Source organism: Poecilia reticulata, chromosome 18 (assembly GCF_904066995.2).
Source record: "Poecilia reticulata chromosome 18, P_reticulata-male-v2, whole genome shotgun sequence".
Lineage (NCBI taxonomy): Eukaryota > Metazoa > Chordata > Actinopteri > Cyprinodontiformes > Poeciliidae > Poecilia > Poecilia reticulata.
In genome coordinates this window covers 7,678,545-7,703,853 of record NC_088847.1, presented here as the reverse complement: position 1 = coordinate 7,703,853, position 25,309 = coordinate 7,678,545, and the positions used below count along the sequence as shown (strand labels likewise).

At 41.6% G+C, this 25,309-nt stretch overlaps 2 protein-coding genes across 4 annotated transcripts; both read left to right on the top strand.

Annotated features, from left to right (window-relative positions):
- Positions 1-75: 75 nt before the first annotated feature.
- Positions 76-11,767, top strand: tox4b (TOX high mobility group box family member 4 b). 3 transcript variants are annotated; one of them, XM_008435277.3, is made up of 9 exons: positions 76-235; positions 3,959-4,027; positions 5,542-5,829; positions 5,911-6,171; positions 6,942-7,274; positions 7,369-7,449; positions 7,967-8,599; positions 8,671-8,825; positions 10,107-11,767. In XM_008435277.3, exons 1-9 carry the CDS (start codon positions 230-232, stop codon positions 10,162-10,164), a joined length of 1,884 nt encoding a protein of 627 aa, XP_008433499.2. In that variant the 5' UTR covers positions 76-229; the 3' UTR covers positions 10,165-11,767. The 3 variants fall into 3 exon arrangements, with proteins under 3 accessions (XP_008433499.2, XP_008433498.2, XP_081455674.1); XM_008435276.3 differs by lacking the exon at positions 76-235 and adding an exon at positions 1,978-2,698; XM_081599548.1 differs by lacking the exon at positions 76-235 and adding an exon at positions 1,979-2,698 and having other exon boundaries at positions 7,967-8,242; positions 10,107-11,244.
- A 954-nt stretch (positions 11,768-12,721) lies between these two features.
- On the top strand, positions 12,722-24,920 carry supt16h (SPT16 homolog, facilitates chromatin remodeling subunit). Its single transcript, XM_008435275.3, has 24 exons — positions 12,722-13,082; positions 14,652-14,744; positions 15,055-15,225; positions 15,837-15,989; positions 16,078-16,224; positions 16,589-16,740; positions 17,056-17,228; positions 17,316-17,406; positions 17,488-17,561; positions 17,632-17,741; positions 18,209-18,274; positions 18,368-18,466; positions 18,856-18,971; positions 19,602-19,755; positions 19,850-19,977; positions 20,528-20,790; positions 20,880-20,998; positions 21,454-21,692; positions 21,777-21,852; positions 22,312-22,481; positions 22,562-22,691; positions 23,350-23,476; positions 23,563-23,637; positions 24,416-24,920. The coding sequence occupies exons 1-24, from the start codon at positions 13,017-13,019 to the stop codon at positions 24,514-24,516; spliced, it is 3,093 nt and encodes a 1,030-aa protein (XP_008433497.1). The 5' UTR covers positions 12,722-13,016; the 3' UTR covers positions 24,517-24,920.
- Positions 24,921-25,309: the final 389 nt, after the last annotated feature.

Genomic DNA, 25,309 nt, shown 5'->3' with positions numbered 1-25,309 from the left:
CTTAAACGGATCTCATTTGTTTGAAACTTTACATTTTAACATCATTCATAGCCTTACCCTTATTTTGAAACGTTGACATACTTTATCGGCCTAACGACGTCACTTCCACGAACGCGTACAATCAGGAAGCCGGTGCCATGTTATATTGGTGGAAATTGTGGGCGAAGTTCTGCTTAAAAAGTGGGATTTAAAAAACAAAACAAAACGTGATTCAGGTTTCGGGGTGAGGATGGAGGTAAGAGTAGTTGGTTTTGAACATATTTCATGTAGAAATATAAGATTAATAAACTATAACACAGGATGTTTGGTCTTCACAATCACAATGATGGCCTTGTTGAGCGGATCAGCTGGTCTGATCTGATGTGTCACTTTATTGAAAATGCTCTTTTAAAATTCAGTTAAACTGCTTTTACGATTAAAGAGCAAACGTGGGGGTCTGTAGACATAACTTTTAGTCTTAACAACTTGTTACCGATGCTTGAATGTGGTTTAAAGTGATTAAAGTCCCTATCAAGGATTGGCCAGTCTTAGTAAGTTATCTTATTTGAACTTTTACCGGTCATAACACACATTTTTTAGATTAGTCACAAAATATGTTAGCACGGATCCAATGAGGACGTAGATTAATTAATACTTATGTTTAACTTTCAAATTGTTAAAGCACTCTGAAAAATATCTTCCTTCAAATTTATTGTCGAGCCATAGTCAATATGTAGCAAAGGGATATCTGGCTCTAGTATCTTCTAAAAGGCGACTTCCGGTTCGCGTTTTCAAAATAAAATGACGTGGGGAAAAAAAAAAGGATGAGCCACAAATTGAGAAAACATGGAGTGGCTGGCCTACTGATATTACTCTGGGAGTAATATCTAGAAGGTCATAAAGAAACGAAAGCAGCATCTAAATGGACCCCATGCCTTTCCTGCCTTTTTTAGTTAACAGTAAGAGAGAGTGGACAAAAAAAAAAATCCCCTGCAAAAAGTTATATGTTCTGTAATGCATCTTGATGAGCCCTATAGGTTTTGGCACAATATTTTGAGAATGGACAAGACAAAAGTGGAACTTGTTCCATCCATCATACTAATGATACCAATATTCAAACATGGTGGTGGTAGTGTGATAAGCTGTCACTGGATGACTTGGAAAAATTGATGTAACGACATTGTCTGGTTTTGGGTTTGTGTCCAAATGGATTGTGATTTAATCCAATAAAGCAAAAACAAAAAAGGGAATGTTTATGAAGTGGCTTACTCAAAGTCTGGGCTTGATTTGATGCATGATTTTTATCGGGGTGTTCATGCTTTAAAAACCTCCAGTAAAGCTGATTTGCCAGTTGTTAGCTTTAGAAAGGTTTGTTTTTTTTTAATGTGAAATATTTACGTGACAACTTTTTCCCAGCGCTTTGAATGTATGTTTCAAACATAATCCCATGACTGAATTAAATAAAAATAAGCATATTCTTAAATGCAAACATTGATATTTATTTCTAAATCATGTTAAATTGAAACTGGAGCAGTTTAAAAATAATCATGTCAAATTGAATATTCTTGGCACAGAACCATTTCCTATTAAAAATTTTTTTAAATGAACTCAAGCTTAGTTTATAGACAGTGATTGTGGACAAACATTTGACTGGTTTTAAGTGCTTTGTTAAATGTCTGGTAATGTAGATGCACCAACAGTGGTTTGCTACTTTTTTTTACTCCTCTTTGGACCCATTTTCCCAGTTTTTTCAACATTAATAACTTTTGTTTCTGACTTCTTTATGCAGAATCCTTCCTTTCTTTTTTGAAGGAAAAGAAATGCAGACCTGTTGCAGAATTGTTGGTGGTTGTTTGTCCAGTCCATGCAGCTTGCTAGTACTGGAATTGAAATAGTCAAATTGACAATTGGGATTAAATTAAATTTCAAAAATACTTTATTGATCCTCTTTTCTTTTCGATTTTATTTTGAAACCTTCACCTGACATCCGGTTCTTCTTCCGCGTAACTTTACCCTGCCGTCCCCGATCCACGTCTCGGGAATCCATTGAGCGTCCTAGCCCGGGCTAACACGTCGCAGACACGGCGGATTGCTCGGTCTTCCTCCGCCTGTCAGACACCTTGAACCGTTCCCCCACACCTCTCGCGGCTACGTTAACATTTCTGTCGGCTGATACTCTCGAAAGGAGTCCGAATGAAACGCCCAAGGACGGACAGACAGACAGACGGGCTCCGGGGCTGGCGGTGGCGGTCTGAGTACCGCAGCCTTGCGGTAGCGGTGTAGCCTGGCTAAAGGGGCTAAAAGCCGCGGTGTGGGACAAGTCAGCAAGAAAGACGGTTAACGGCCACGCTAACCCGGCGGCTAGCCTCGCACAGCGGACGGGTTATTTTTGGCACGGCTGCTGGGGGCAACACATGCCCAGTGTTTCCCCCATATTATCAGCAGCAGAGCTGTCAGTGCGGACGGAACAAGCAGATACAGCTAGTGAGGTGGCGGCGGAGGGGGTAACTGGTATCCCCATTAGCAGCTACCTGAGGAGGCTTCCACAATATTTCACTGCAAAACCAAACAAAGAGAAGCGGCTGGCAAATGCTAAGGCCCAGCTGAAAACATGGACCTCAATTTTTACTCGGATTTAACAGACGGAACCGGTCAGCACGACGCTGATCCAGAGTTCTTGGACCCGCATGCCTTCAATGGATTTGACTCTGACAGCAAGGTGAAAGGAAACAAAACACACAGTTCCTGCAGCAGTCAGTAACACTGTCACTTATTTTTTGGCTCCTGTTTTTACAATCAAAGCTAAACATCCAAGTGAATTAATAGTTAGTATTTTTAGGGATTTTCTTTTTGTAGTTGCTTAGCCTTTTTAAATAACAAAAGCTAACCCATTGTTGTTTTTTTTTAATCTAGACTCCAAGGTTTGGTGGCAGGAAAAATTTTCACATGGTGCCATGAACCTTTTGTCATGGTACACCTATAAAATTCAACGCGTTTTGTGTTGTTTCAACATAGAGCAAGTTCAACAAATTTCAAGTTGTATTACAAATTTCCAACCTGGACTTTGACTGAGCCATGTTGGCACACAAATATGTTTTAATAGAAACTATTGTCGCAAATGGCAAGAAGACGCAAATCACTGTCAGGATGATTTCTGGATGACAAACCTCTTCAGTCTGCTGCTTTAGTGTCAACTAGCCCCTTTTTGGAGGATAATTCTGTGTACAGATGCGTCAAAAGTCATTTTATTTCTGTTTCCTGATGTTTTTTTTAATTTACTTTAAATGTCTTCCAAGTCCAGTGTTAGATGTTCATTAGAATTTAAAAGTTTATTGATCTTTGAGAATGTGTTCTTGCATTATCTATGCTATTATTTTTATAAAATGGCCTAAAAACCAAAACATATTATCGTTTATCTGGGACAATTTATCATCCTGGAAAATTTGGTCTGGGAAAACTTGTCAGTAGCCCTGTCACAATAACAAAGGATTGGTCTAGCCATGTTAGGAGTAAATTTTTCACCAGATAAAAAAACAAACAAAACAAAACAAAAACTATCTTGCAATAACAGTGAGGAGGCTTTTGGATAGACTTTTAAATCTGTTGGTTTTTTTTGAACAGGCAGTGTAGTTTGACATGTGGAAATTACATACATTGCATTTAATTTATAATACACTTGCAAATATTGCATCCAAGCAGTTGTTTGCAATATTGCACAAGTTAACATCTAAACTTAATATATGAAATTTGCTGAATTAAAATGAAATGGAAAAAGATGGTGGGGGTTGTCAATATCCTTCCCCTCTTCACCCCCAAGATGGCGGCCACTCTGTGTTTCTGTAAGTCAAAGTTAACACTTTTTTATTGTTGTTTTGTTTCCTGTAAAACAAAACAAAAAAAGAAGAAAAAAAAAGCCAGGATTAGTTTGTCATAAGTGGAACTCGCAGCCTCTAACCCAGTTTTCTCCTGTGTGTTTCAGTTCCCTGGCGGCAGCGAAAACTACCTGTCGATTCCTGGGTCCGGCCATCCCTTCCTCTCTTCCTCCGAGGTAGGGGGTCTGCCGTCCGCCTGCGAATGATCAAAACAATCGCAGCCGCTGAAAATGCTTTTATCCTGGTGCTCCCGAGCTACTTTAGACGCCTCCAAAAGCCAAATCTAAATGCTATTTTTTGGGATTTTTCACTCGATGCGAGTCATGGGATACAAATTTAGAATCAACGTAGAAAAAGCTGCAGCAACGACTCGCCTGAGGATCGTTTTCATATGTCTGAGTCGTGACCTGTCCCAGGTGTTTTCTCTCCCCACACCTTTAACGCTTTGCATCACTTTATGTAGCCGGGCTCAGATGTGTGACTTCAATGTTCTTCTTCTGTGGGTTTAAAGATGTCGCTTCTGAGCCCCAGTTTCGGCGTCGTTGGCAAGATGGCAAAATATGACTGAGGTTGGAAGTAAAATGAAGACGAGAAGTTATTGAATTAATGTAACTATTACAAAAATGATCCAGATTAAAAGCGGATAAAGAGCAATTTAAATGAATTTGTGAATTTCATTATGGCCAATTTGTAAAAAGAAAAAAAAATAGAGAGGGAAGAAGATGACTTAATTCAGACCGGAAGCTCTTTAATTACCAAAGAACAGGACAATTTTATTTTAGAAGACAATAAATATCGAGACCAGATGAGGTCTTTATTCTTTCTGCTCAGTAAACTCAAGTTAAAGCTGTTCAGTTTCATGCTTGTAGGTATTTGTGTGTTCGGACTGAGACATCGTTTTAATGTTGAGACATTCTGAATGCCGTCTGCTTCTGTTTCTCTGGGGGTTTCATCTGTTTTTATGAATTTTCTCATATTTTTACTCAACAGATATGGTACTTTTTGATGTCAGATTACATGAAAATAGGCGATTCAAAGCAGAGAGAATTTTAATTGATGCGATACAATCCAGTATTAATCAAATTGTTAGTGGGAGGGATTTGCCAGACCTTCAGCAAAAATTGGACTTAAAAATAATAATAATCCCGTTTATGGCTCTGGTCCAAGGCTCAAGAAATAATCTGAACGTGATTGAAGAATGGACCGTACTAGCAAGAGGCGCGGCCTGAATACTTTGTGTGTGTGTGTGTATGTGTGTGTGTGTGTGTGATTGAGAATTTGGGTTTTCACACTTGACAGTTCAGTGGATTTGGTTACATTGGGAACAAAAATGGCAACATTTGTTACATTTTCAGCAGCTGTGGTTCAGTTTCCTGCTGCACTGTGTCAAATGATACGAACCCTTTGAAAAGCCTGTTCCCCTCCTCGTCTGTAGGGGCGCTGCTCCAGGAAATTCCAATGAAAAGATTCCAACTAGAACAACTTTTTTGTTTGTTTTAAGGTTTAAACAAAACCGCTTTTGTCTAAACATCTCAAATTGCCTTTTTTGGTTAACAACAGCTTTTCTTATGATATTGCACGCAGAGATGGAACCAATCTTGGTTTTGAGAAGAATCCCTGGCCTGAGCCATCATTTTTTGACCAAAATAAATACATTTTGCCTTCTCTTGTTGCCGTTTCTCCTCTCCAGACGTTCCACACCCCCAGCCTCGGCGATGAGGAGTTTGAGATCCCGCCCATCTCTCTGGACCCGGACTCGGCACTCACCGTGTCCGATGTGGTGTCTCATTTCGGCGAGCTGTCGGACGCCAGCGGCTCAGACGGCGTGGTGGTACCAGGGAACGCCGTGGTGGAAGGGGACGACCCGTCCTTCGCCGCCCCCTACGTCGGTGCTCCCTCGCAGGGCTTGGAGCACCTGACCCTGGGGGTCATGAACCAGTCAGGAGGAAGCGCTCTGCTGGGCTCCTCGTTGGGGATGGTGAGGAGTATTTTTTATTTTTTTAAGTTATTCTAAAGATCTTCTCTACCTTTATTCTCTCCGGTTTCATCCGTTCCTCAGGATCTGGGCCACCCCATTGGGTCTCAGTTCAGCAGCTCATCTCCGGTGACCATAGACGTCCCGTTGGGTGACATGGGCCAGGGGCTACTGGGGTCCAACCAGCTGACCACTATCGACCAATCAGAGCTGAGCGCTCAGCTGGGGCTCGGTCTAGGAGGAGGCAACATGTTGCAGCGACCCCAATCACCTGAGAATCCATTGTCGGCAACGGCATCGCCCACCAGCTCGCTGCAGGACGACGACATGGACGACTTTAGACGAGTGAGTCTGAATCTTAAATGATCCAGGGTTTCATCTAGGATTCTTTATAAAAAGTGGTGGTGGGCTGGGAAGTTGTCATGACGCTGCTGATTAAATACCATCATCAGGGAGACTTCAAGATGTCAATAAACATGATGCATTAAGGCCAAACTATATTAAGTAGGTCTACCGCAAGTTTAAGGGTCTTTTTCACACCCTTAAGCTAAAAATACATTCAGCTTAACCTTCCTCAAAAACCTTTCTTTCACCATTTCTCTCTCTCTACTTCAGCCTTTTGTCTCCAGTTTTTCTTCTCTCCTAAAACCAGCGCAGTGCACAGCAGTCAGTCAGGCTGGAACCAGTAGTGTTGTTTTATTTAAAGATGAAGTCAATTTAACGTTTCATGATATTTAAATTCATTTCCAACTCTGATTACGGTTAGTAATTTGTAAATAATAGCGTGTGAGGTCAACGATCAGGTGTAATTCGTTCGCACCCACACTCGCTCAATTCAGTGCGTCAACTGTAAACCCAGCTCAATCCATTTTTACTGTTACTAGTGTATAAAAAAACTCTACTTAAAATGAACCCTGGTCATTCCGGTTGGGGGGCGAGTAAAGCCAGGTGGCCCGCCAGGTTCATAATACGCTGGCATACATTAAAAAAGTAGGTTCGGTGGCTTTTATTTTGCCGTGGCAGAGCGCCACCATCAATTCCATGTTGAGGAAATCCTGTGATTGGTTTAATCTCAGAACTTTCCAGACTGATTATTGTTTTCCTCCCCCAATCAGAGCGTGCTGGTCGAGTCTCCGGTGTCTCTGGCTGTTTCGCCCGGCGTCATCTCACTCGACCCCTCCATGTCGGAGTCCCCCGTCTCTGCGTCCACTTCCAGCCTCTCGTCGGCCATCGGACGGAAAGGAGCAGCAGCAGGTGGAGGAGGAGGAGGAAAAAAGGGGAGGAAGAAGAAAGACCCCAACGAGCCTCAGAAACCCGTGTCGGCTTACGCTTTGTTCTTCAGGGACACGCAGGCGGCCATTAAAGGCCAGAACCCCAACGCTACGTTCGGAGAAGTCTCCAAGATCGTGGCGTCCATGTGGGACAGTTTGGGAGAGGAACAAAAACAAGTAGGAGGACATTTTGTCTTTTGCGCAATCGGATGCTGCAGAATATTTGAATCAGTCTTGATTCGTGGTGTTGAATGTTTTGACTTTCCTTCAGGTTTACAAAAGGAAAAATGAAGCCGCAAAGAAGGAATACTTGAAAGCGCTATCAGAGTACAGAGCCAACAAGAACTCCCAGGTAAGTCTGAGTTGGAGTAGGACTGAAACGATTAATGGTGATTAATCGATTATTGAAATGATGCTCAACTAATTACCTATTAACTGCAGACTCAAAAAAAGGGCTTTTGCTGATACAACATACTCATATGTAAGTTAGCACTAAGTAACTTAAATATATTTAAATTTTGCATTTAAAAAGAAAAAAACTCAGGGAACAGCTGAGCTTTTCAAATTCTTGAGATGTAAATGATCAAGTGTTCACTAGAGGAATGCTGTTTCAGGCAATACAAACTTTATTTTCTCATTTAAAAAGGAATTGAATTATTTACTTATTTGCATCTTTTAATGTTTGTAAAAGGGCTTAAATGAAAAACATGCAGAATGTGCTAAGATTTTAAATCCGATTAATCGATTAATCATCAGAATAAGCAAGAGATTAATCGATAGCTAAAATAATCGTTAGATGCAGCCCTGGTTTTGAGGTGACGTGAGAAAAAAAAATCTTGCAGCAATCTAAGCAGCTCTTTTCTCCTCAGGCTCCCATTGAAGTCATGGAAACTGAACCGTCGCCGCCGCCCCCTGCCCCCGCTCCTCCTCCGGTGGTCACGCAAGCCTCCACTTTGACCCCACGACCCTCCAGGTCCCAGCACTACAACCCCGAGGAGAACACCATCACCAACATCTGCACCTCCAACATCATCCTGGACCTGCCTCACGTCACCACGCGGTCCCGCACCGGCGCCAAGCCCCCGGCCCCGGCTCCGAGCCCCACCCCCAACCTTCCCACCGTCACCAAGATCATCATCAAGCAGGTGCCGCTTCCGTCCGGCGGCATCTCCGTCACCAGCACCACCGCCTCCTCGCCGCGCCAGCCGCCCCCGCTGCAGCAAATGCAGAGCACCCCGCCGCCGCCCAGACTGCAGCAGGCTCCTCCCCCTCTGCAAGCCAAACCTCGGGGAGGCGGCGCGGCCGCGGCCACCGCTCCGCCTCCCCTGCAGATCAAAGTGGTCCCCTCGTCGCGGCAGCAGGACTTGGCCACGCCCATCATAGTGACGGCAGCCGGCGACGCTGGCAGCACTTTGACGTCCCCATCTGGCGTGACGGTGGAGGTGGGGCAGCCGGACGCCGTGGTGATGGCAGGGGAGGAGGTGGCGGAAGCGGAGGAAGGGGTATGCTGCTGTACTTTTGATGCGTACCCGAGTTATTCTGCATGGTTTAGATTTTCTGTCCGCTGCTCCAGATGGAGGTGGAGGTGAACGTGACGCCGGGTCTGAGTGTGACCGCCGCGCAGGCCCCAAACATCTGCGTCCGCGCCGGCTGCAACAAGCCAGCGGTGGAGAGCGAAGACTGGGACAAGGAGTACTGCAGCAACGAGTGTGTCGCCACACACTGCAGGTATTTACACACGTCGCAATAAAGATGAATCAATCTGTTGATTAGGGTTGAAGCAATTAATCACAATTGACTTGAACATGATTATTTGAGAGTAATTGCAATTAATCAGATTAATTTACCAAATCGGGATTAACTGTGATTAATCATCTCATCGATTAATTAACTGGAGAATACAGACCCAAAAAAGTCAATTTGCTAATAGAACAATTTACTTAGACCAGAAATAAAAACCAGAAATGTACAGAAATAGATACAGTTTGCATCAGATGAAGAATACCTTTGTAAATTAGTTTTACCCAGAACTATAGTGACACAGCCTCAGTTCAAACCTGAAATTTGATCTTTTTTTTTCTTCCCTTTTTATTATAAAGACCTGAAATAAATGCAGGAAACGTGTAGGGTAAATAATCTTGTTAAATTATTTCAGGCTAACCTCAAGTGAAATATTACAAAATATTTCAATTCAGCTCGAAGTCTGACTCTGTAGAAAGTAAAACCTACAATTAAAACCATTTGTTGTTTGGCTAAATAACAAAAGTGTGCCGTTAAAACATCTTGTATTACTTATCGTTGCGTCTTTTTCCTTTCTGAGGGTAAATGGATGTTTAAAAAACTATTTTGTAAGTTCAAATTGCTTTTCATGAGAAATAAGTGAAGTTTCCTTGATTCTGGTTGGCAAAATCTTTTTCCCTATAAAATCTGGAATCATTGTGGAAATTTGCTACATGAGGATGTTTTGATTCTGTTTTTTTGCACAATTTTCATTGGACTCGCTCACTTGGACAAATCCCCACACACAAAACATTGACATTAATAGCACTCAGGGTAGCATTACCTTTTCTAGAAGTCCCAAAACCCTCAGTCATGACTGAACAGTAAACATCTCTGCTTGATGTTTGTATCATTGTCGCCATCTGCTGGCGAGTCGTGGCTATTTCAGTGCTTATGTTGGTGTTTTTGCAGCCTGTGGGGATGGATGGAAATGTTTATTATAAGAAGAGAGATGACTTGTGTATTCTGAGGTGCAACAATAGGAACGAATGAGCTCCAGTACTTAGAATAAATGTATTTTGTACAACAAAACTCTGCGAAACACAATGCTCCATGGCTGCAGAGTCATATCTTACTTTCGTCTATCTTTTCAATCGTTGGGGAATTGAATTAGTTTAATCCAAGTGTTTTCAATGTATTCCGGCTTAAGGTGTCAGGACTGCCGAGTCATTTTAATCATATTTTATTTTCAATACCCTCCCCGGCCCTCCCGCTGTTTCTTCTCCACAGAGACGTGTTCATGGCCTGGTGCGCCATCCGAGGGTCAAACTCCACCACCGTCACATAGAGAACGGAAACGATGCTACACAAACAGGACTAAATACTACAAATGAACTGCAAACAAAACACGTATGACTGACTCGGGTGTCGGCTCGTAAGTGGTTTGTTGTTCGTTTTTTTTTTTTTTTTCTTACACTCACATCATCTCGGGGACAAGAACAAAGACCTCACAGTGGCAGGAGGGTGGAAGTCGCCTCCGGTTTCCTGTTTGCAAGCACTGGATTCGTTCAGACAGACGGATGGCTAACGCTGCTCCACTTATTTCATGTTGATCATGTATTGTGAATTGGAAAAAAAAAAAAAGAGAAATGAACTTGATAAAACAAGGAACATTTTATATGAACATTGTGGTGTTTTTAATTATTTTCAAGAAAAGAAAAAATAAGGAAAATGACATGTAGAGGTGGTGGAGGGGGGGGGGGGGGAAACCTGCTGATGCATTTGTTTTATTCATCTGCGCTCTTCCCTTTACTGTTACAAGGACGACGGATCATTGTGAACGAATTCTGGGAGTTTTGGACGATTCGGTTTTCTTTGTCATCTGCGCTAATGTAGACGTTTGGGAACCGACAACCACGGCAAGCACAAACCATCTCAAGATCGTGCAAGGAGTTAAACATGGCGGGTGAAAAGGGAACCTGCCAGAAATGGAATTTTGTCAAACACATTTTTAAAAGACACTTTTTGACCAACTTTCCTAAGTGAACGGCTGCTGGTCAGAAACACAAAACGGGTGCTAACGTCTGCTTCCCCCTGTACATTTGAGCTTCTGGAACATGTGCTGCGTAGTTTGCATATACAGATTTGTGATCATTTCTGGATGAAATTAGGAATACCAGTATGAAATAAACACACCAGCTCTAACCTTTGCTGTAAAGGGAATACATTGTAATTTTTTTTTTATGAAAAAATTTTACCCCATTAAAGTAATAAATATGTGACAGAGTAGGACCATTGCAGATTGAAAAAAAATATATTTTTTTGCCCAAAAATCTAGAAATTTCTATAAATTTGTTTTTGAAAACTGTTGAAAAGATGAAAATTAGCAAATGTTTCAAATTTTGAAATAAATCTTAGAAATGTGCAACTTTTAAAATTTCCCTTTTTTGAGATTTTTATTTTCTAACAAATTTTTGACTTTTTAACCCTCCCAAGCTCATTTAGACCCCACAAGCATTTTACAATAAGTTTGTTTTATTTTGGGGTGGGGGTGGTTTCGGAAACTGACGGTCTGACGGGACAGCGACGCCCCCCTCCCCCTTTCCCTCCCCCCATCCAAACTTCCCTGCTTCCCCGTTGTCTGACTGACATCCACCGCGGTACTGCTGCGTGTCAAGACCGCGCGAGGGTTGTACTGAAAAATGTCCAAGTTTTCTGGCAATCTCAAAAAGTTTTTGGAGAAATGTTCTCCTTTCTTTTCCCTATCTACAATGGCCCTAACACACTATAGAAATCAGTGGCGGGTTGACTGAGGAATAAAAGGATTTAGTTGCTTCCAAAAAAAAAAGAAAGTTTCCAGATGAATAAAACGATGCCATTATTGGTGTGGTCCATTGTAGATATTCTGGCAATGTTTTTAATTATGAAATAAAATATTTTATGTTATAATATAACTGATTTTTTTTATTACACTTTGGTGTTAACTTTGTTTTTGTTTTTTCTATTTTCTCAAATTATTTTGATTTTTTTTCTCTTTAATTACTTTAGACAAATCATGAACATTAGAGAGACTCCAATAAAAAGCAATAAAGAAATATAAGAAATAAACAGAACATGATCAGAACATAATTGTTTTGCATGTATTTTTTGAATTTCAGTTGAAATTATTGAATTTATTTTAAGGAATAAAAATAACAATGGAAAAAACCATAAAATTAATCAGTAAAATGCTTTTTTTTTTTTAAAGGAAAATCTGTTTAGTATTTTAAATGGATAGATGATTTTAAAAGAACAAAGACACTTGTTCCTCCAGTTTCCACAAACGTAAACATTTATGGAAACAGTTAAGTTTAAACTAACATAAGCTACACATAACATTTTTAATTTACAAATTATGTTTTTAAGACAATTTAAATATAGATAAATTTGCTGTTTTTCCTGTAATTTCAATAACCCTTTTCAATAATTTCCAGTGCTCCCTCATCTTAATATTTGTGCTTTACTGCTATTTCTGTGGATAAACGACTTAACGGCAGTTGTCCTTAAAAATGCTGGTGTGCGTCTGACTTCTCAGTTTGTATCGCGAGATTGGCGTCACCAGATCCGTTTAATGATTGTGGCGGGAAGAAAATCTACAATGCGCTGTGGCGGGAAAAAAAAGCAACGTGGTTAAGACAGGACAGGGGGCGCTGTTGTGCGGCGTGTACTACAATGCGCCATAAAAACAAACATAAGTGACCGACATAACGGGGGAAAAAATTGTTTACTTAAATGATTGTTCTTATAAAATAAATTATAATAATGTCCATTCAGGCTGCGTGTAGTTTTATAGCAATGTTTATGATAGTGATGTGTTAATACTCGAAGGGGGAGGGAAAAGGAGCGCAGGAAGAAACAAGGGAGGGGGCTACAAGGAGTTATTTACGACGGGGGGAGGATTTACATTACACTATAATATGCACGATTTTAAGTAAGAATGCTTATAACCTAATTTATCTTAGTTACACGATTGCTTGATTTAAAAAAAAAAAAAACTCAGTGAAATTGTAAGGCAGGCTGCAGGATCTCTCCGTGGTGTTTGGATCTCGGCAGGCGTGGAAAGGGAAGAAGTGCGTTGTTGGTTGACACTCGCCGTCATCGTTATCCGGCCTGCTGTGAGGCGAAGCCGGGAGCTGGAGTTTGCAGAAAGGGGGACTCACCATGGCAGTAAACCTGGACAAGGAGGCTTACTACCGCCGAATCAAGAGACTATACAGCAACTGGAAGGTGATTGTTATCGATGTGACGCGCGTGTCGGAGTCAGGGAGCCTGTTGGAGTTTACTATAGTTGTAAAAAGTGAGCTGCTGAACCGCTAAGTTAGCCCATGGTTTATCTATGGCGAGTGTTGGTGTGAATGTGTTTGAGCCCGCGACCCTAAAAGCCAGCACGGCATCAGTAGTAGCTATGCTGCCCTGATACACACCATGGAGAGCCCCCTCACAACTTTCTGAAAACTACCCTCTTGTCTTATCTGGCGGTCAGAGTGGCTAGCTACCTCATGTTAGCACACCAGTCCTCACATTCACCACGTTAGCTAGCCTGCTAGCCGAACGACCTAACATGTAATGGTGTTACGTCTGCTCCCTTGACAAACAAATCACATTAAGGCTCTGTAAATGCAGCAAAATGTCCACACGGGTCTACGGGACATTAAGCAAACTGCAGGTATATTTAGTTCCTGTCGGTTTACATCTCCAGTGTTAACAACATGCTAATGTTAGCTGGCTAATTAGCATCTCAATAACGTCAGCATCACAGTTACATGGTCAGGGACCACTGTGGGTTCTTTCATTTGGTTTCCCTAAAGCAGTTTTATTACTTTACACTGTATTTTTGCTAGTTTTGTTGTAACATTAAAAAAGTTGCAGCCTTTCGTTATTTTTCTTTTTCCGACTACCTAAAAGTGAAGGAGAATGTGGCGGGTTGAGCAGAGTGTTCATAGTCTGCAGCATAGAGTAATTCAGCACTCATTCTACCCCGGCTGTTGCTGTGCACTGCCAGTCAGCTGGCTGGAAAGGCCCCCAAGAACTGTGAAATTGTAATATAAAAATAGAAGCTACTCTAACTAAATTTTTGTGTCTACTGTGTTCATAGAATATGGTGAAAATTGCCCATATTAGCTATTCATCAACACTTCTCATACTTTTATATTACATTAGCATATTGTAACTGTGCAGCCTCTGTTTGTGAAAGGTTCCCTAATGGGTTTCAATAAAATAGAAAGAGAAATACCAGAAACCTCGTTCAGCCTGGTGGTTGTGGCGCGGGGAAGTTATTCATCCAGTGGCCCGTTGTGGTTTTGAATTTAACATTTTTTTGAAAATTATGTGTTATTGGAATATTTAGATCTGACCACCAACTATAAAGTCTTAAAAAATGCTAAAATTTGAAAAAAAGAAGAAAAAAAAACTTAAATGAGAAATGCTAAGCCTGGTGGGCCACCAGGCTTATAATACTGTGAAACCCTGAATACCTTGACCTGTATTGCTATTCATCATTGGTGCAATGTTGGGAATATCCATCTTATTTTCCCAAATTCCAACCAGAACATTCAACTTGGGCATTCCCACATCCAAGCTATGACTTTAGGCACAAATCAAATGCAGCATCACTCTGTAAAGACCACAACTATGTGCAGTAGGAATATGTATTTCAATACATATAACTTTAAACCATTATTTTAACTCAAGCAGTCTTAATAATTGATTTTTGGCTTTATTTAAAGCATTTTGTCTAAAGTTGTATCATTCGGCTTCGTCACGTTGTGTGTGTGTGTGTCCGTGTGTGTTTTCCAGAAAGCGGAGGATGAGTTCGGTAAGGTCGACGCCATTGTTGTTTCCGTGGGAGTTGACGAGGAAATCGTGTACGCCAAGTCCACAGCCATACAGGTGAGTGCAGGCCTCAACAACCAAACCCTGCATGACACCATCAGCAACAGTTAGCAGTACGTAAGAGTCCTGAACACAAACTTTGAGTCTTATCTCTAAATTACAGTTTAGCTCAAGTCTAAGCTCCGTTCCCGTTTTTCTTTTCATTTACTTAGACTTTGTTGTGTTTGTTTAATCTGACTTTCAGCTGTTTTGTTGATTTTCTTTAGACAGTGGCAGCCTTTTCCCATCTGTTTTCACTGTAGTCCTTGTACCAGATCACACATATGTGTGCTTTTTTTTTTTTTTCGTTTTTTTTTTGTTGCTGCAGACCTGGCTGTTTGGCTACGAGTTGACTGACACCATCATGGTGTTTTGCGAAGCCAAAATAATTTTCTTGGCCAGCAAGAAGAAAGTGGATTTCCTCAAGCAGGTGGCCATCACTAAAGGCAACGAGAACGCTAACGGAGTGCCGCCCATCACGCTACTCACCAGAGAAAAGGTAACAGAAAGCCGTCTGATTGGTTTATGCCTATGGGACTTTTTTTTTTCCTTTGTAATTGGAGTTTATTCTTTGATTTGATTATGAACAGTCTCAGTGTTGTACAGACAGTTGTTCTTGCAACTATTGATGTAAATTTATACATCATTCCCAAATTTTGCGCACTGATCACTCCCCAGGATATGATTTTATTTGTACTAAGAGTGATATTTTAAGAAGGTAGTTGAAAATGTTTGCATTTTAGATATGAACGGTTTTAAAATACTGATGTTTTTATTTTTTGGAAGGTTATTTACAGAAATTAAAAAACTTTTGTAAGACCGTGTTATGGCAAAAGTAAAGCCCCCCCCCACCTTCAAAAAAGTAACTTTTTGAAAAAAGTGCCATAGAATTAGTAATTTTAGGCCGCAACAATTACAAAGAGCATTAAAAAAAAATTCTGGAGAGACTGTTTTATTCAAAGAAACTCTGCTCAATAATAAGCTGTTATAATAAGAGTAGACTGTTGAGCTTGAAGTGAAACCCCATTGATTTGTGTGCATTTTCTTTTGTATCCTGCAAATCCTGTGCTGTCACAAACCACCATGTCTCTTGTGGTGCGCCTCTTCCAGAACGAAAGCAACAAGGCGAACTTTGACAAGATGATCGAAGCCATCAAGGGCAGCAAAGAGGGAAAGACGATAGGCGTGTTCAGCAAGGACAAGTTCCCCGGGGAGTACATGAAGAGCTGGAACGACACGCTCACCGCAGAGGGGCTGGACAGGGTGAGGCACCGTTCGACACGCCAAGTCGCTCGCTGGGGAGGGCGAAATGACGCGTCGTTTGCTCAACGCTTGGGTTTGTGTGGCGCAGGTGGACATCAGCGCTGTGGTTGCCTACACGATGGCGGTGAAGGAGGATGGAGAGCTCAACCTGATGAAGAAGGCAGCGGCCATCACCGGAGAGGTTTACTCCAAGTTCTTTAAGGAGCGGGTCATGGAGATCGTCGACGCAGATGAGGTGAGACGATGGACGGCGTTGACATCAGTGTGTCACACTGATCCCTCACTGGCTCTGAATCTTGAATTTGCGCTTTGGAGTTACATTGCCACTTTAGACGCACTGGGCTTTTCCCCCAGTGTATTATAAGCCTGGCGGGCTGCCAGGCTTATAATACACTGTGGAAAACCCCTTCGTTCTCAATCCGGGGACTCCACAAAAAAAACAGCCTGTGTAGAATAAAAGCTGTAGGAAGTTAAACACATCCCTAATTCGATGCTTCTGGCTTTAAGTTGTTACTCTATCGACACACACCTCACACACAGTCTCAGAGTAGTTCTGCTGAACGTTTCTCTTTAATCCTCTGTTTTGCTCTCCTCAACAGAAAGTTCGTCACAGCAAGTTAGCCGAGTCGGTGGAGAAAGCTATAGAGGAGAAGAAGTACCTGGGTGGTGCCGACCCGTCCACGGTGGAGATGTGCTACCCTCCCATCATCCAGAGCGGCGGCAACTACAGCCTGAAGTTCAGCGTCGTCAGGTAGACCGTCTTCCCCTCTGCAGGGACTCATTGGTTTCTGCCATTTTATGCTGGCTAGCGAGACAGAACTAAACTTAAACCACAAACTGAAAGAAGGCGATGGAGTTGAAGGATGTAGTGTACGAATAAGGCCACTAGATGTCGCTCAAATCTAGTGGATACCTGCCTGTTTTCCTTAGATGCTGCTAACTGCTGTTGATTGAAAGCTAAAATTTGTTTTTCTAATTAACTAAACTTCTCCAACTTCTAATTCCGTGACGACAGGAAGTATTTAACCCATCAGTTCTTCCCGTTTCTTTGTTTTCTCTTTACCAGCGACAAAAACCACATGCACTTTGGCGCCATCACGTGTGCCATGGGGATCCGCTACAAGTCCTACTGCTCCAACCTGGTGCGCACGCTCATGGTGGACCCCTCTCAGGAGATGCAGGACAACTACAACTTCCTGCTGCAGGTGGAGGAGGAGCTGCTGAAGGAGCTCAAACACGGTGAGTGTCTGGAAACGCTCCCAGCCTCTCGGTCATTACAGCTGAAGCAGTAAAAACGTAAACTGGTGACATCTTTTCCTCTGCAAGGCGTGAAAATCTGCGATGCCTACAGCGCCGTCCTGGAGTACGTGAAGAAAGAGAAGCTGGACCTCGTGGCGAAGCTGACCAAGAACCTGGGGTAAAGGCAGAGCGGCGTAGCCTCCTCTCAGCACCGCGTTCACACACCTTCCACTCGCTCATGTCTGTGTTTTCTTCTCAGCTTTGCCATGGGCATCGAGTTCAGAGAAGGCTCTCTGGTGTTGAACGCTAAGAACCAGTACAAACTGAAAAAAGGTGAGCACATGAGCTCTACCGTTGGGTTTTACTGCACTGCATCTTTGCTGACACCTGCTGTCTTCATTAGGCATGGTGCTGAGCATCAGCCTGGGCCTCTCCGACCTGATCAACAAAGATGCCAAGAAGGACGAGCAGAAGTACGCCTTGTTCCTCGGCGACACAGTTCAAATCAATGAGGTGAGGTCTTTTTTTTTTTTTTTTTTTTAATGGCTGTTTGATCCAGACCGTGACTTTTTTGGTCTCAGTTGATCAGGACGTCTACGAATCCTTAAATTGTTCCTTGTTTAGTCTGCTTTAGTTGAACTCTGGTTCGGTTGCCTAGAAAGTCCATTACGTTTGGATAGCTGTGAATGCGTAATAAAAAGAACTCCCAAAAAGGCGAACTCTGCTTCCGTTTCGGTTCGGTTGAAGTGAACTATGGTGCGGTTCGAATGCGAACGCCAAGCGGACCAGAGGTCGCTCCAAAAACAGGAAGCGGACTATAGCGCAGGGGATTCTGGCTCCTTTTGACAGCTTTAGAGAAAGCAGGTCTTTTCTCAATCTCATAGAACTTCCTTAAAGTGAATGTTTTGAAGTCATTGCTGCTGCATGAAGTTATCATGAGTTTTTCTGTTTGATTTGATTCTGGGCGTTATGTTTGGCAGGAAGAGGCCGCCACGATACTCACTCCTGTCAAGAAAAAGATCAAGAACGTGGCCATCTTCTTGAAGGCAGGTTTTCTCTTCTTTTCAATCTTTTTCTTTATTCTGAGTAAGAAAAACGAATCACCAGTAGACTTATCAGTCGTTTTTTATTTTTGTTAGAACGACGATGAAGAAGACGAGGAGGAGGAAGGCGACGACGCCGAGGAGCTGCTGGGGAAGGGAGCCCGGAGCGCCGCCCTGCTGGCAGACAGAACCAGAGTGAGTTTGGACCTCTGCGTTTTTCCTCACCTGACTGCTGATTTAGTGTTTGCGCTGTCCTGATGATGTGAATGTCTCTGTACTCTATCAGCTACTTGGAAAGGTAAGTATTCATTGTTTTATCCTAAAATCTCATCAGCTGAACCGATTCAGTGATATATAAATATATATTAAAAAAAACCCTGCTGATGGGAAAGACTGCCATTTTGATTTCAACAATCAATTTTTACTTGTTTTCTGTGTTTCCAAGTGTTTTTATCCCCACCACATATCTCAATACGAGTCTGTTTTCTGCATGTGTGTTGTGTTTATCATCCTAAAAAAAAGAATTTGGCTCCTTTAAGCAATGATTTTTTTTTTTCTTCTCTTATTTTGCAAATGAAATGTAGAACGAGATGACGGCTGAGGAGAAGAGGCGCGCCCACCAGAAGGAGCTGGCCAACAACCTGAACGAGGAGGCGAAGCGGCGTCTGACGGAGCAGAAAGGAGAGCAGCACATCCAGAAGTGAGTTTTGGAAACGTTTCTTCCTCTCATAAATGTACCTAGTTTGCCTTCAGATCAATTAGTCGACTTCGATTAATCAAATTTGATTTGATTAATTGATTTAATCAAATTAACATTTGTTAATCAATGTTTTCGATTAATCAAACAATAGATTAATCACGATTAATCAATAATCTGTGATTTTGCTCACTAACGTGTATCAAATTACCATTGGATTAATCAATAACATTGATTAAACCATTGGATTAACCAATGTTATTATTGATTAATAACATTAATCAATAACATTGATTAATGTTATTGATTAATCAATGTTATTGATTAATCAAAAGTAATCAAATAATCACGATTAATCAAAAATGTATCGATCATTAACAAGTATCAAATTAACATTTGATTATCAATGTTATTGATTAATGAAAATTTTATTTTTCTAGATTTAACTTTTAGAAAATAAGGATTTTAATTTTTTATTTTTCCCCACTCTGCGTGTTTCCAGAGTTCAGAGTGAGCCAAAGTGTGGAAATAATAAGAACAATGTTCAAAAGTTAGAAATCTCAACTTGATAGTTTTTGAATTTCACTGTGGGGAATGTATGCAAAGCCTGAACCGTCCCTTATTTCCTCCCAGAGCCAGAAAATCAAACGTGTCGTACAAGAACGTCTCTCAGATGCCCAAAGAAAAGGAAATCAGGGAAATGAAGATTCACATCGACAAGAAATACGAGACGGTTATCATGCCCGTTTTCGGAATCGCCACGCCGTTTCACATCGCAACCATTAAGGTAGCCTCATACTTTATAATCTATACTCCAGCAATTTTTAAAATAAAACTAATCACTTTGTTCATGCATTTGTGTCTGTTTTTTTATGTTTCAGAACATTAGCATGTCTGTAGAGGGAGACTACACCTACCTGAGAATCAACTTCTACGTTCCCGGCAGCTCTCTGGGGCGACAGGAGGGAAACATCTTCCCCAATCCCGACGCCACGTTTGTCAAAGAAATGTGAGTATTTCTACAGAAGAATAATGCTCTACTGTCTGTTTGCTGCAACTGACGATTATTTTAGTAATCGATTATTCAGACAATCAGATAAAAAGAAAATTGCCACATTCTGCAAAATTTTCATTTAACCACTTAGGAAATACGTTAAAAATGTAAATGAACAATGAACAAGTTTCTTTTTTTTAAAAAATATAACATTGCATGTTATTGCCTAAAATGTATTAAGATTCCCTTTGTGAATTTGAACCAGGTGAAGTTAAAATATTTACAGACATAAATATTTCTCTTACATTTAAGATAAAGTTTCTTTATCTTAAATGTATTCATATGTTTTGTAGTTTTGACATAATTCCTGCTCTGAATGTGTCGTTTGTTCATCAAATAATTGTTGTTTGAGTCTCCAGTTAATGATTAATCAATGAGTTCAGCAATTGATTCACCACAATTAATCGATTAATCCAGGCTTGAAACCTGCTGCTTTTCTAAATTTGGATAAAATAAATTTTTCTCAAATCGATGACCGTGTTTGCCCCTCTCTCTCCTCTGGCAGCACGTACCGGGCGTCCAACCTGAAGACCCCCGGCGACACGTCGGTGCCGTCCACCAACCTGCAGAACGCCTTCCGCATCATCAAGGAGGTCCAGAAGCGCTACAAGACGCGGGAAGCCGAGGAGAAGGAGAAGGAGGGCATCGTGAAGCAGGACTCGCTGGTCATCAACCTGAACCGCAGCAACCCCAAACTCAAAGACCTCTACATCCGGCCCAACATCGCCCAGAAGAGGATGCAGGGCTCGCTGGAGGCGCACACCAACGGTAGGGAGGGTGGAAGAGCCGCGGTGATCAGGTTCACGTAAGCCAGGTGGGACGGCGCTGAGTTCTGTCGTTCTTTGTTCCCCCCTCAGGTTTCCGTTTTACGTCGGTCCGCGGTGATAAAGTGGACATTCTTTACAACAACATTAAACACGCCATCTTCCAGCCGTGTGACGGGGAGATGATCATCGTTCTACACTTCCACCTAAAGGTACATTTAGTAACTCCTAATGTTACAGAATGAGCTGGGAAAATTACTCGGCTCGATCTTGGCCGATATGATTTATTTAATTATTTATTTTTTACTGAAAAGCTGCTGAATGTTGTAACAAAGTTGCTAAGTTTGCTACATTGTGGTGATTTTCGGGCCTTTTCAAAGTAAGACAAGATCGATTCTCATGCAAGTATCGGCTGTTTGCAGATCACCCAAAATGAAGAAAATGGGTCCAATAATGTTTTTTTCTGGAATTTGTTTTTATAAAATATAGTTCAGTTGGAGGCAGCAGGTTTAAATACTTTACTCTGTTTCTTCTTCCCTTATGTTGTCTCCTTGCCAAAAACCTGTTGGTTTCTCCTCCACGCATTCTTTAATTCTATCTCAAAATGGTTGCTAACTAGTCAACTCCAACCAACATCTAACCTTTGACCTTTTGGCTTGTCCCCCAGAATGCCATCATGTTCGGCAAGAGGCGCCACACGGATGTGCAGTTCTACACCGAGGTCGGGGAGATCACCACGGATCTGGGCAAACACCAACACATGCACGACAGAGACGACCTGTACGCCGAGCAGATGGAGCGCGAGATGAGGCACAAGCTCAAGTCGGCGTTCAAGAACTTCATCGAGAAGGTGGAGACGCTGACGAAGGAGGAGCTGGAGTTCGAGGTTCCCTTCAGGGACCTGGGGTACGGAAACGGGGATCCGGGAACTAAAAGGACATGAATTTAGTTTGAAAACAAGGAGGTGTGCTAACAGATGTATGTCCTCAGGTTCCAGGGCGCCCCCTACAGGAGTACCTGCTTATTACAGCCAACATCCAGTTCCCTCATCAACGTTACAGAATGGGTGAGAACACTGGAAGTTTTGAGATCTAATTCTTATCTTCTTAAAGGGGCAGTATCATGTAAAATCAACTTTTATGACCTTTACACCATGTTATGAAGATACTCCCTCATCAATAACATACATGGAGTGTTGCCTTGATTCTTTTATAAATGTTTGAGAAATCTTGTACACTCCATGACAACCTTGCAGAACACCTGGCTGGACCAAGCCCCACCTTCGAGGACGAAACTCCTCCTCGGAGTTGCAGTGTCCAAGTTTCTGGCTTCCCATTCCCCTTCTCAGCTCCTTCAGACTAGCCAGCAGCAATTAGCAAACACCTGATAAAACTGAGCATCTCATTATAGGACCTACTTCTAACAACTGAAGCTAACAGTTACTTGATTGTGCTATAAAATGGCGCTTTGTGCCTGAAAAATATATAATACCGCCCCTTTAAAAAAAAAAAAAATCTACTTTTAGCCGCCGTTCGTGGTGACTCTCGACGAGGTGGAGCTTGTCCATTTCGAGCGCGTTCAGTTCCACCTCAAGAACTTCGACGTCGTCATCGTCTACAAGGACTACAGCAAAAAGGTCACCATGATCAACGCAGTGCCTGTCAACTCCCTGGACCCAATCAAGGAGTGGCTCAAGTACGACGCAGTTCAGTTGACAGCAGATCTTTTTATTTTCTTCACTTTTTTACTCATTTTCTTTTTGTGTGTTTTTTCAGCTCGTGTGACATCAAGTACACAGAAGGAGTCCAGTCTTTGAACTGGACCAAGATCATGAAGACCATTGTAGACGATCCAGAGGGTTTCTTTGAGCAGGGAGGCTGGTCGTTCTTAGACCCAGAGAGTGAGGTGAGCTTTAGTGATTAAAACAGACTGGATTCACTTTAGTACTTGTATTCAGACTTACTTTATTATAATTGTACAAAGGCACAACAGTAGCTGCGTTTCTATTGACTCTATAATTGTGCAATTTTGACTTAAATAAATGTACTTTATGGAACTAAGACAATTAAGAAAAAAACTTGGATGAAGTGTTGGCTTCATCCAAAGCCAGTTGGTTCATTTAGCAAAACTTCACTGGAGATACTTTTTTCCACTTCACATGAGTCACATAATCAACAACCGAATGTTACTACTGACAGAAACGACAGGAAGTGACATCAGGAAGTGGCTGAAGGATCATGTTTTTAATGACTTACTTCATGAACAAACTTATTCACCTGTGATCTTAATTTTGTTTCTTATTTTATAAAAACACCTCAATTGCGAAACTGTGTTTTTTCGACATTAGCAGAATATCAACAAAAGTTTTGCACTAATTTGTAATGGGAAGACATTACAAGCAATTCTAAAATAACTAGAATAACCATTACTCAAGTTATAAAATATGTCTAAATATATGAGGCAACAATCAAGATAATATTGAACTGTTTAGACTTTTTGGGAGAAAATTCTAGTTTCCTTTGGGTTTTATTGACTTCATCCACACATCCTCCTTTTGTTCTAGGGAAGCGGCGCAGAGGAAGACTCGGAGTCCGAGATGGAGGACGAAACATTCAACCCATCTGGCGACGAAGAAGAGGAGGAAGAGGAAGACAGCGACGAAGACTACAGCTCGGAGACAGAAGACTCTGGTACGATACTCCTGCTCCACGTTTTGGTCAAGGCTCGTCTCGCCACTCTAAGGCATGGTTGAACTCAACTTCCTGTCTGGCTGCAGATTACAGCGCTTCACTGGGCAGCGAGGAGGAGAGCGGCAAAGACTGGGACGAGCTGGAGGAGGAGGCCAGGAAAGGTTTGTGTCTGCACATGGTTTCCATGGCGATCACACTGCAAAAACACAAACTTTTACCAAGTAATTTTGGTCCAGTACATGTTCCACTGGCAGATTATTTCATTTATCCCTTATTTATTTTTGATCAATATTAAAACAAACTCCTAGATCTTGCTGAAAAGTTGCTTGTAAGTTAGTTTTGTTTTATTTCAAGTCCACTAAGATATTTGCACTAGAAACTAAACCAAAATGACTTGGTAAGGTTTTGTGTCTGTGCAGTGTAGTTGCTTTTGATTGTTGGTCATCTTTAGGTCAGGTTACAGTCTTTGAATATTTCCCTAACTTCCTGTGCTGTAATGACAGCAAAGATCAAAATCCTTTAAAGCTTTACAACTTCTTTTAAACTTCAGGTAAATGAGATCCGTTTTCCAAATGAAGACTGTTTAGAGACACACCAAGATGGAGACTGTTGACCACAATCGTCCAGTTTTCACCTTGATCGACTTGTTGGAAACTCACAAATGGAGTCTGGTCACACTCTTCGGTGCGGTCACTGATGCCGAGTACAGAAGATTCTCTTGCAGTGTCAGAAAGATCAAATATTTGCGAACAGCTGAGGCTGAAACGATCAACGATTTCTGATCAATGCAGGATTGAAAGATTGGTTGTTCTAGTAACAAGACTGCAAACCGTTTTCTGGGCTGAATGGTTAAAGAAAAGTCATTTGTGGCGTAATCCTGCGACTGTTTTTAATCTTCCTCAGTCGTCGAGGTAATTGGTTTCTCCTTCCGTTCTGCAGCTGACAAAGAGAGTCACTATGAAGACGAGGACACTTCCAACAGGAAGAGGAAGGTACGCTCATCGGCTCCTCCCAGCAGTAAAAAGAAGCGGCGGTCCTAAACTGACACACACACTCTCTCTCACACACACACACACACTGCCAAACCCATTTTACCCTCTCGCCATTTTCCTTTTATCCCCTCCCTGGCTTTTTTTTTTTTTTTTTTTTTTTTTAACAAAATCCCACACACACACACACACACACACTCAGACAAATGATCTGTACATAGACGTAGAAGGTCTCCCCCCATTTTTCTTCGTCCTTTTTTTTGGGGGGTCTGTGAAGTTACTCGTGACGATGAAAGAACCAGCAGTCACACTTCATTCAACAGCTTTTCATCATGTTCATTCCCGATTCTTCAGCCAGCTACTATTTTTGGTTTTGTGTGTGTGTGTGTGTGTTTTCATGGGTTTTTATTGCAAGTTGTTTTCTGTTTAAGATAAAATTGGTTTCTTAATATGATGGATAATAAAAGATGGCCTGTCATCCCCTCTGCAAAGTGTTTTTATATGAAAACTGAGAAACCTGTGATTCTTCATCTCATTTTTTTCTCCTTTTTCCTCTTTATGAAAATGTGATAACAAGCAGGAGAAATTCACCTTTCCTGATTGTTTTTGTTTTTCTAATGGGCTTTGTAAACGGATGTAGTTATGCACATACACACACACACATATCACACACCATCCTCCTCACACTTGTCCTACGTTTCCCTTTTTGTTGCATCAGAATAGATGTACTGTTGATTCTGAAAATCTGTTTTTTGTTTTTGTAATAAAATTAAAAGAAACTAGTTTGTTTCCATTGGGGTTTTCTTCAGCTTTTAAGTCATATAAATAGGGTGAAGTGGCCAGT

Bases quoted from the DNA above. Each gene is read 5' to 3' on its own strand.
- tox4b (XM_008435276.3), top strand. From the start codon at position 2,591: ATGGACCTCAATTTTTACTCGGATTTAACAGACGGAACCGGTCAGCAC. The intron at 6,172-6,941 runs GTGAGTCTGAAT...TCCCCCAATCAG, and splicing joins ACATGGACGACTTTAGACGA to AGCGTGCTGGTCGAGTCTCC. The intron at 8,600-8,670 runs GTATGCTGCTGT...CCGCTGCTCCAG, and splicing joins TGGCGGAAGCGGAGGAAGGG to ATGGAGGTGGAGGTGAACGT.
- supt16h (XM_008435275.3), top strand. From the start codon at position 13,017: ATGGCAGTAAACCTGGACAAGGAGGCTTACTACCGCCGAATCAAGAGA. The intron at 20,791-20,879 runs GTAGGGAGGGTG...TTCCCCCCTCAG, and splicing joins GCTGGAGGCGCACACCAACG to GTTTCCGTTTTACGTCGGTC. The intron at 23,477-23,562 runs GTACGATACTCC...GTCTGGCTGCAG, and splicing joins CTCGGAGACAGAAGACTCTG to ATTACAGCGCTTCACTGGGC.